This window comes from Erythrolamprus reginae, chromosome 1 (genome assembly GCF_031021105.1).
Source record: "Erythrolamprus reginae isolate rEryReg1 chromosome 1, rEryReg1.hap1, whole genome shotgun sequence".
Taxonomy (NCBI): domain Eukaryota; kingdom Metazoa; phylum Chordata; class Lepidosauria; order Squamata; family Dipsadidae; genus Erythrolamprus; species Erythrolamprus reginae.
Window position 1 is genome coordinate 8694600 of NC_091950.1, and position 11174 is coordinate 8705773.

Consider the following 11174-nt stretch of genomic DNA (forward strand, 5'->3'; position numbering starts at 1 on the left):
TGCTGTGTTCAGACCACTTAGTAATTCATGTAGTGGGAATGCTACGTCATTTGGCCTTTGTCCTAGTGACTTGATCAAGAGAGGGAAGTCTGATGCGAGGTTTCACATCTGCCTGCCTAGGAGATGCAGCAGCTCCAGTCTGAACATCCATACCGGCAGCCTGACCATAATCAGGGGGGGAAGAGGGACAAGAAGGCTACCTCAAAGGGTCCCAGCTATTTTTATCCTCTTCCTTTTCATATAAAATAGTAGCACTTTTCCTATCCCCACCAGGGGTCTCTCCCACAGAGCATGATACCACAGGATGACGTAAGGAATTTGATCTGTTAGAGCATTTATCCAGTAAGGGTCAGAATCACCATATTTATTCCATTTATAATTTGGCTTAATCAATATATATTTAGGCCACACTCTGGTACAATATGTTATCATAAGAACTTTATCCAGAGTCTTAGTGTATAGAGACAACCATGTCTCTTCCCATTGTGCCACTAATTCACCTAAAGGAGATACTGATGGAATAGCATGGACCTCTGCCCTACCCCCAAATTTCTGGCACATAGTTGCAAGTTTCAAACCCATATTATTATTATTATTATTATTATTATTATTATTATTATTATTATCATCATCATCATCATCATTATCATCATCATTATCATTATCATCATTATCATCATCATAATCATCATAATCATCATCATCATTATTGCTGTTGTTGTTGTTATTGTTATTGTTATTATACAACTCAGCAAATGAGATCACTATGTTGGATTTCGTATTTCATCACCAGTCGCTTCCCAAGCACCTAGGACTGTGTGATGTAGTGGCGAATTATGCTTGCCAATCCCAGTAAAGTGGCCTTTTGCAATTGACAGATGGAGATTTTGTCAATTCCGACGGTTTTCAAATGTCCGCTGAGATCCTTTGGTACTGCGCCCAGTGTGCCAAGTACCACTGGGACCACTTTGACTGGCTTATGCCAGAGTCGCTGCAGCTCGATTTTTCGATCTTCGGATTTCACTAATTTCTCTAGCTGCTTCTCCTCAATTCTGCTGTCCCCTGGGATTGCAATGTTGATGATCCATACTTTCTTTTTCTCCACAATCAGGATGTCTGGTGTGTTATGCTTCAGAATTCGGTCAGTCTGAAGTTGGAAGTCCCACAGTAGTTTTGCTTGCTCATTTTCGACCATTTTTTTTGGATTATGATCCCACCAGTTCTTTGCCACTGGTAAATGGCAGTTCCGACCAGGGCCGCCGATAGACGGGTATTACTGGGAGCCCCGTACCGGGCCCGGTAAAATTGACCAATTAGAGGGCCCATAGTCATCAGCTCCTTGCACATGCGCAGACTGTCACCTCAGAAAAAAGACCGGGCCCTTTTGCGCATGTGCAAGAAGCTGCAAATTTGGCGGCAGAAGGCCGGGGCCCCTAATAGTTCAAAAAGTTGTGAGAAGAGGAAGCTGAGCTTCCTTCTTAGCAACTGCAGCGCCCCGCTCGGCTGGAGCTTCCCTGGCGGCTGCAGCAGGTGAGCTTTGGGGCTGGTGGGAGGGTAGCGGCAGAGGGAGGGCAGCACGCAGCGGGAGGGTGATGGCGGCGGCAGCGACAGCCGCAGTGGGTAGTAAGCCCCTCTCCCCCCTCTCTCTTTCTCTCAGCCGCGCGCCCTTTTCCATGGGCGTGCAGTCCCCATCCCCCGGCAGCAGAAGGGAAGGGAGCTGCGCCCACCCCTGCCTCCCCACGGTGCCTCTGGCCCCCTCAGCCTTTCCGCACTGCCCACCGCCCGCCCGATCTGCCCCCTCTGCTCCCCCCCCACCTCCTGCCTTTCAGCGCAGCTCCTCCCGCACCCGGAACGCACGCCCTGCCCACCTCACCTTGCCGAGAGCACTTTCGTCCCGGGCTCTCAGCAAGGGGGTTGTAGGAGAGGCGGGGCCGGCGGCAAAGGTGATATTCAATGTCGGGGGCGCACGGGCGATTGCAAGCGCTCCCTATCTTATTTTGAATATTCCGAGTGGGCTAGGAAGAGAAGGGGGAGAAAGTAGATGGGGACCAAGAAACGAGGAGGAAGAAGAGGCGCGCAATCCTTCCGAAGGGTCGAGGAAAGACCGGAGCGCGCAGCCTAGCGGGGGCTTCTCTCCGCTCCGCCAGCGCCTCCAGACCTCTGAGTTCCTCGGGCTGCTTGCAGACAGGCTGGCCTCCTCGCGTGGAGCCAGCCAGGCTGACGTCAACGCGTAGGGCTGGTCTTGCCCGGCCGTGGGGCGGAGGGGAGGGATAAGACTTGGGGGGGAGCTTTTACAAGGAAGCGCGGGTGGGAAGGGGCGCGTGCAAGGCGGAGATGCCGCTCTCCAGTGGCTGGGGAAAAAAACAGGGCAGGGGGTGGCAGCCACGGCGTCCTATGTCGGGTGGTGGTGGTGGGGACATAGATAAGGAAAAATGGGGCAATGGACCCGGGTTGGGGGGGGGCAATTGAGTGGGGAGAAGGAGAAGGACGATGCGGCCTATAAGGGAAGGAGGATGGGATGATGATGGGAAGAGTGAGATGCTTTGCAATGATTTTTGCCTCTTTTTAAATTTTTATTTCCCCTCCAGGAGAGAGGGGGGGGAATCTGGCTGGGGATGATGGGAGTTTCCAGCTTAAGTAATGTGCAGAGTGCCAAGGGAGAGACCAGGCTGGGGAGGATGGGAGTTCTATCCCAGACTTTTAGAGAAAGAGGCGTCCTTGATGCTCTGGATGTTTAGTGGTTTTCTTGCGCAACAAACCCTGAGCTACAAATATCCTCTTCTGCATTGGAGAGTTTCCCCCATATGCCCCCCTCCCCAGGGATGATGGGAGTTTTAGTCCAGGGCATCTAAAGTAGGCAAAGGCAGTCGCTGAGGTTTGGTTTTTTCAGGGTGATGGAAATAATAATAATAATAATAATAATAATCTCAGGGCTGACAAAGGAGAGAAAGAAGAGAGGGAAAGAGAGGTGTGTTTGGTCCGAGTGTAAGGACTCTCCTCCAAGAAGGGGTAGGTGGGTCAGGAATTGGCCCAGGTCCATCTCCCCCCACTCCCACTCACTCACACACACACATATACAAACACACACACACACCCTGCAAAGCAGTCAACGTTAATCATTCAAACTTATTTTCTCTGCCAGCTGAACTGCTTACATTTGCTGGATTGCTCTGCTAAGAAAAAAAATGGGTAGATTGAAAAGGGATAAATGAAGACAAGGGTGGGGGAGGAGGTGGAGTGGGAAGAGGAGGAAGGGGGAGAGAAAAAAGGAGGAGGAGGAAGGAAGGAAGGGGAAGGAAGAAGAAGGGGAAGAAGAGGAGGAGGAAGGAAGGATGGAGAAGGAAGAATGGGAAAGAAGAAAGAAGGGAAGAAGAGGAGGAGGAAGGAAGGATGGAGAATGAGGAAGGGAAATGAAGAAAGAGAAGGGGAAGAAGAGGAGGAGGAGGATGAAGGAAGAAGGGGAAAGAAGAAGGAGAAAGGGAAGAAGAAGAAGAGGAGGAGGAATAAGATTGGAGAAGGAAGAATGGGAAAAAGAAGGAGAAAGGGAAGAAGAGGAGGAGAAGGAAGGATGGAAAAAGGAGAAGAGGAAGGGGAGGGAAGAAGGGGAAGGGGAAGAAGAGGAGGAGGAGGAAGGAAGAGGAAGGGGAGGGAAAATGGGAAGGAAGAAGAAGAAGGGAAGGGGAAGAAGAGGAGGAAGAAAGAGGAAGAAGGGGAAAGAAGAAGGAGAAGAGGAAGAAGAAGAGGAGGTAGGAAGGGAGAGGGAAGGGAAGGAAGAGGGGAGAAGAAAGCAGCAGGGAAAAAGAGAGGGGGTGTCTAATTTTAAAATTCCACTCCCTGCGTTGGGTAGGGAGAGATTTAGACCCAACTGGTTTCTCTCTTGGAACAAAAGGACCATATATAATAAGCCAGATGCTTTCTCCACCTTCCTGCAACCTGCCAGTCCCCTTGATTACTATTTCATGCAGCATTTATCCTTCTAACCTTCGCCGGCAAAGGTTTTTCTTATTTTGAATATTCCGAGTGGGCTAGCAGGGAGATATGGAGCACGTACAACCGCCCGTGCGCCCCCGACATTGAATATCACCTTTGCCGCCGGCCCCGCCTCTCCTACAACCCCCTTGCTGAGAGCCCGGGACGAAAGTGCTCTCAGCAAAGGTGAGGCGTGCAGGGCGTGCGCGCGTCACCGCTGAGAAGAACGGAGAGAGAACGAGAGTGAGTGAGAGCAACAGACAGCAAGATAGAGAGAAAGTGAGAAAGAGAGAGTGAGAGAAAGGGGGGAGAAAGAGATAGCAAGAGAGAGAACAAGAGAGAGAAAGAGCGTGAGAAAGAAAACAAGAGAGAAAGAGTGAGAGAGAGAGAAAGCAAAAGAGACAGAAAGAAAACAAGAGAGAGAAAGTGAGAAGAAGAGAGAGAAAGAGGGGGGAGAGAGAAAGAGAGAGGGGGAGAGAGAGAAAGAGAGGGAGAGGGAGAAAGAGAGAGGGAGAGGGGGAGAGATAGCAAGAGAGGGAGAGAGAGAAAGAGAGAGGGAAAGGGGGGAGAGATAGCAAGAGAGGGAGAGAGAGGGAGAGGGGGGAGAGAAAGGGAGAGGGGGAGAGATAGCAAGAGAGGGAGAGAGAGAAAGAGAGAGGGAAAGGGGGGAGAGAAAGAGAGAGGGAGAGGGGAGAGATAGCAAGAGAGGGAGAGAGGGAAAGGGGGAGAGAGGGGGGAGAGAAAGAGAGAGAGGGAGAGAGAGAGGAGATAAAGGAAGAGGAGAGAGAGAAAGGGAAAGAAGGAGGGATAGAAAGAGAGAGAGAGAGTGAGAGATGCTCAGTGAGCCTTTCTTTGAAGTTGCCTTTCTTTCTTTCTCTCTTTCTTTCTTTTTCTCTCTTGCTCTCTTGCTCTTTCATTCTTTTTTCTTTCTCTTGCTTTCTTTCTTTCTCTTGCTTTCTCTCCTTCCTTCCCTCCTTCCATTTCTTTCATTCCCCCTCTCTATTTTTATTTCTCTTTCATTTTCTTTCTTTCTCTCTTTCTTGCTTTCTTTCTTGCTCTTTTTCTTTCTCTCTTTTACCTTCCCTTCCTCTATTTCTTCTTTTCTTTCTCCTTCCTACCTTCTTCCCTCCCTCCCTCCCTTCAGTCCTTCCTCTCTTACTCTCCCCTTTCATAAGTTTCCTTGCTTCCTTCCTCTGTTCCTGTCCCTTCCCCCTTTCTTTCCTTCCTTCCTTTCCTCCCTCCATTTCTTGCTTTCCTTTTCATTCCTCCCTTCTTTCCCCCCTCACTCCCTTCTTTCACTCCTTCCTCTCTTACTCTCCCCTTTCACACCTTTCCTTGCTTTCTTTGCACCCTTCTTCTGTTCCTGTCCCTTCCCTCCTTCCTTCCTTCCTTCCCACCCTCCGTCCATTCATTCACCCATTCCTCTCTTGATCGTCCCTTTTACCATTCCTCCCTCCCTCCCTCCCTTCCTCCCTCCTTCCTTCATAGCTCGCCCTCGCCTTTCTTCCCTTCTTTCCAGATGGGAGTGCCCCCTCAAGACACCCGCCTGACTGCTGGTACCCTGCTTTTTCTCTCCTCTCGTCCTTTCCAGCTCCTCGCGTTTGCTGGCTGGGGAATTCTGGGAGTTGAAGTCCAGATATCTTCAAGTTGCCAAGGTTGGGAAACACTGGCCTATGGGACCGCCTTGCTTGGCGTGAAGCGGGAAATGATCCCTGGGGGATGGAGTGGCTTGGCAACTTAAAATAGTTTTAAAATGGCGGGGTGGCCCCAGACACTTAGGCTGTATGGTCCCCAAAAATTCCTGATGGTGGCCCTGGCGGTTATTATATGATTATTCTATAGTTCCAGTAAAACTAAGGTCAAGTTGTTGCTATCATAATCTTATGAATAAAGTTAATTCTGGGAACATCGGGTTTTATTTACAGCTATTTTCAGATGATTATCTAACATCTTCTTAAAAACTTAAAAAAAGTAGTTTTAAAATGGCGGGGGGGGGGGCCCAGACACTTAGGCTGTATGGGGCCCCAAAATTCCTGATGGCAGCCCTGGTTCCGACACAAGTTCCATTGGATCATCTGTGCCACAGCATCATGTCCTATGCTTGTAGTCAGTCTGTGCAATCTTTTTGCAGCAGCTGAGTATGTGATCGATTGTTTCATCTGTTTCTTTACAGAGTCTGCACTTTGGATTGTCTGTTGAGTTTTCAATTCTGGCTTTGACAACATTTGTTCTAATGGCCTGTTCTTGTGCCGCCAGTATTAGTCCTTCTGTCTCCTTTTTGAGTGTTCCACTTGTAAGCCATGGCCAGGTCTTTTCTTTATCCACTTTGCCTTCAATCTTCTCCAAGAACTGGCCATGCAATGCTTTGTTCCACCAACTGTCCATACAACATTGACTTCTTTTTGTTTTGTCTCTCCATTGGTTTAAATGGGTTAGGTACATTTAGTCTGGCTCCTCTGCTTTGACCACTCCGGCAAGGTTAGACCTACCAGTAGTTTACACTACCGCTGGCACAGCTCTCAGCTTCATTGAAGCACATAAGCCCCACTACCACGACAAGGCGTACCCATCAGTGGGGATTATTATTATTATTATTATTATTATTATTATTATTATTATTATTATTAATTAGATTTATATGCTGCCTCTCTCCGGAGACTCAGAATGGCTCACAACAACGATATTACACTGTATAACACACAGTTTCTGTATAACATGAATCTTATCCACACATGCGACAATAAAAGAACACTTGGATGCATCAAAGCAATGAATGGACACGGACACAGGAAACAGATACAAGAAAAATAAAATGTGCATTCTCCCTTTTGTGTGCCTCACATACGATTCGCATACATCATCCCCTTGCAAATATGCAACAGATGGCTATAGATTTACCACCATGATGTATGCCAGCAGCCCCAGCTGCCACATCTCATCCCGAGACCTTTCACCCAGATTACCTAGATTCACGGAGCCTTTCCAAGACAGGAAAAAGGGGGAAGAAAAAACCTAGCCACTGCCGAAGGGAAAAATCCCAGCAGCAGCCTACCCCCCACTCCCCCTGCCACCTCCAAGGAAACAAGTTATTGCTCCTGGCTGGCCTTGCCCAAAAAAATGTAACAAAAACTCCAGGATAATAAAGATATAAAGAAATAAACTTTATTGTCACAGGAAACAATACAAAAAGAGAAAACCAATTATGCATAAAAGGGATCTCGGATCAGGCTTGCTGATTCCGAGACATTTTGGTTGCACAAACAATCTGAATATATAGTGATTTTTAATATCAATACCTCCTCCTTTCACCTTCCCATATTTGGAGTTATTTTTCACAAAAGATATTACTTCATTCTGATATTTCACCATCGCTGTATATTCAGATTCTTTGTGTAAACAAAATGTCTGGGAATCGGCAAGCCTGATCCAAGATCCCTTTTATGCATAATCAGTCTTCTTTTTTTGTATTTTTTTCCTTTGACAATGAAGTTTATTTCTTTATTGTACCAACTCCTGGAGTTTTTCTTACAGTTCATAAAAGTGACAATTAAAGGATAGAATAAATCTCAACAGATTCTTTGTTTATTTTCAAACTGCATGATTTCTCATCGAAATGAAAAATTGGGATTGGGAAATATGGCATATTGGACTTTCAAAGAAAATTGTGCTTTTTAGTTTGCATGTGTCCTTCCACATTTACCTTTCTAGGAACATCTGAGTTCTTTAAAAGTTAGAGAATTGTCTTAGATTCGTTTCCTAGAAATGATTATTGCAATCCACTTTACATGGGCTTCCACTTGTGGATCATTGGAAGGTATCATATCATCCAACTAAACTCCAGAAGATAGGCTTTCTCTGGATCCATTGGGAAGGATTTTAAAAAGTGCCTTCTAAGATAAACTGGTTCATTTTTCACCTCTAATAACCTGGGTTACCTTGAATACACAGAATACACAGAAAATAATTTTGGTTCCCCAATTTCAAAAAAATTAGCTTTGTATGGTTTAGAAAATGATATTTTTCCTATCTTCTTTTTGAGCCAATATTAAGAAATAAATTTTGCAAAATGCTTCTGGTATCATCTGTTATCCCAAAAAGATGTTGCTTGAAATGTAAATGACAGAACGTTAAGGAAATGTTGGTTTTTTATTTTCTCAGATACAGAAAAATGCACCAAGTGTCCAGATGATCAATATCCAAATGTGGAACGAGTTCAATGTATCCTCAAAGTTATAACCTTCCTATCTTATGAAGAACATCTGGGCAGCATCCTTGTCTCTTTTGCCTTACTTTTCATCCTAACTGTAGTCCTTGTCTTAATTATATTCATTCAATACCGAGAAACTCCTATTGTCAAAGCCAACAACCGAGACCTCTCTTATATCCTCCTGATCTCCCTCCTCCTTTGCTTCTTGTCTCCTTTTCTTTTCATCGGTCAACCAAGGAAAGCCACCTGCCTTCTCCGACAATTAATTTTCAGTAACACCTTTTCAGTTACCATTTCTTCTCTTTTGGCCAAAACAGTCACAGTGGTGTTCTCTTTCCTTGCTACAAAACCAGGCAACCAGGTGAAGAGGTGGTTGGGGAAGAGCTTGGCCAACTCCATCATCCTTTCTTGTTCTGTGGTCCAAATTGCCATCAGTTCCATCTGGCTGGGAATTTCTCCTCCATTCCCTGACTTTGACTTCCACTCCCAGCCTGGAGTGATCATCCTGCAATGCAACGAAGGATCTGTTGTCATGTTCTACATCGCCCTAAGCTATCTGGGCTTTCTGACTGCCATTTGCTTCACAATGGCTTTCCTAGCCAAAAATCTGCCGGAGGCTTTCAATGAAGCCAAACTGATCACCTTCAGTATGCTGGTCTTCTGCAGTGTTTGGATCTCCTTTGTGCCCACCTATCAGAGCACCAAAGGAAAATACATGGTGGCTGTTCAGGTCTTCTCCATTTTGGCCTCCAGTGCGGGTCTTCTGGGCTGCATATTTATCCCCAAGTGCTATATTATCATTCGGAGGCCAGACTTGAATACAAAAAAGCAGCTTATGACCAGAAGAAATGTAGAAATGTGAAACAGAAAAATATTGACTATAAATATTTTTCTTCAACAGTCCAACCCTTGAATTGGCTAATCTTCTTGGCTTGCAAAACGATGCATGATGTTCTCCATATCTGTGTGGACCAATGATTTTGCTTGGAAAAATTAAAGCACAATCAGGCAATAAGGTGCTCCATTCTTGTCCATCAAATTGCAAGATGGCCACTGTTAATGTATGAACAGAGTAATCCTTGTTCACCAAAGTTATGCACATACAGAAACCTTTATATTGAGATTAGTTGTGAATAACTACTCAGCCACACACAAATATACTAACTTGAATTAAATTCTACTTTGAGAAATAACATCTGTCTGAAGTAGTGCAGGGTTTCCTGCCTAAGCAGGGGGTTGGACTAGAAGACCTCCAAGGTCCCTTCCAACTCTGTTGTTGTTGTTGTTGTTGTTGTTGTTGTTGTTGTTGTTGTTGTTACATAATAAATCAGAATAACAATCCAAATATTATCAAGTACATAGTCTTTCTTACCAGTTGATGATGATGATGATTATTATTATTATTATTATTATTATTATTATTATTATTATTATTATTATTATTATTTAGATTTGTATGCTGCCCCTCTCTGAAGACTCAGGGTGGCTTTGTCTTTGTCATAATCAGCAAACAAAGATATTAAGCCTAAACACATTTTAGCTATAATATATAACTACAATACCGAGCAGGCAGAGAATTGAAAAGCAAACCTAACAATGAGTAGCCAATAACAGTGACTAGCTTAGACAAAGAGAAACAGAGAGGGTGACTCAGAGAAATAAACTATGAACCTGAGCACCCTCTTGTGGCAGTCTGCAACACCTGCAGCCAATATATTGCCAATCCAACAGTTATGGACATTCTCCCCTTTTGGTAGGTAAATATATACTGTAATACCTTACATCTTCAAACTATAGTTTTCACAACACTCTTTGTGTTTAATTGCACCTTGAGCTTTAGTGAAATGGTCTGCAATGTTCTGCTCAGTCATGCAGTATTCTAAAGTAACCATTTTATTTTCAACACATTGTCTAACATTCAAATATCTGAAATCAATATGTTTAGATCTTGTTTTTCCAGAAAACTATTAGCCATACTAATTGCAAATTGATTGTCTTCATACACAGTAAATGGCTTATGTGCAATAATTCCTATATTCTTTAACAATACACCACTTCTGTACAACTGAACACCCAACTCCTTCATTGCAGGCAATTCTTTTCTCATAGCATCATGCCAATGCTTCTTTTCTTTATCTGGATACATCTTAATTTTGCCATAATGCAATGGCTCCACAACTGCGTTGCAAGTTACATTAGCTTGATATTTATCAGGTTCCCACCTAATTTTAGTACCTCTCCTGGGAACAACTGCATTGCTAACATTTGGCATTGGCTCTTCCTTCACTTCACTCTTTACATCTCCTACTGGAGCACTTTCATTAGTACCTGGAGTTTCCTCATCTGAAAATTCCTCATCATTAACTTGACGTTGGAGTTCGGGTAGGTTCGCCAAACCCCAACACCAACACCTCTGGCCCAGTGGGAGGCAAAGCACTGGAGGAGGGTGTGTCAGGCTCCATCAAACGGGCGATGGCCAGGAGCCACCAAAAATCCCTGCCCCTATTTCTCTCTCCTTTCAGTCACTCATGCCCTCATCACCTCGAGGCTCGACTACTGTAATGCTCTCTACATGGGGCTACATTTGAAAAGTGTTCGGAAACTTCAGATCGTGCAGAATGCAACTGCGAGAGCAATCATGGGCTTTCCTAAATATGCCCATGTTACTCCAACACTCCAAAGTCTGCATTGGTTGCCGATCAGTTTCCGGTCACAATTCAAAGTGTTGCTCATCACCTATAAACCCCTTCATGGCACCAGACCAGGGTATCTATGAGACTCCCTTCTGCAGCACGAATCCCAGCAACCGGTTAGGTCCCACAGAGTTGGTCTCCCCCGGGTCCCATCAACTAAACAATGTCGTTTGGCGGGACCCAGAGGAAGAGCCTTCTCTGTGGCGGCTCCGACCCTCTGGAATCAGATCCCTCCAGAGATTAGAACTGCCCCCACCCTCCTTGCCTTTCGTAAACTCCTTAAAACCCACCTCTGTCGTCAAGCG

General features: G+C 45.3%; 1 protein-coding gene across 1 annotated transcript in view; it reads left to right on the plus strand.

The window, feature by feature from the left end:
- LOC139157654 (vomeronasal type-2 receptor 26-like) overlaps positions 1-9038 on the plus strand; it is a 44842-nt gene extending 35804 nt beyond the window's left edge. Inside the window, exon 11 of the mRNA XM_070734692.1 lies at positions 8128-9038. Within this exon, the coding sequence (XP_070590793.1) occupies positions 8128-9038 (911 nt within the window). The remainder of the gene's footprint in view (positions 1-8127) is intronic.
- Positions 9039-11174: the final 2136 nt, after the last annotated feature.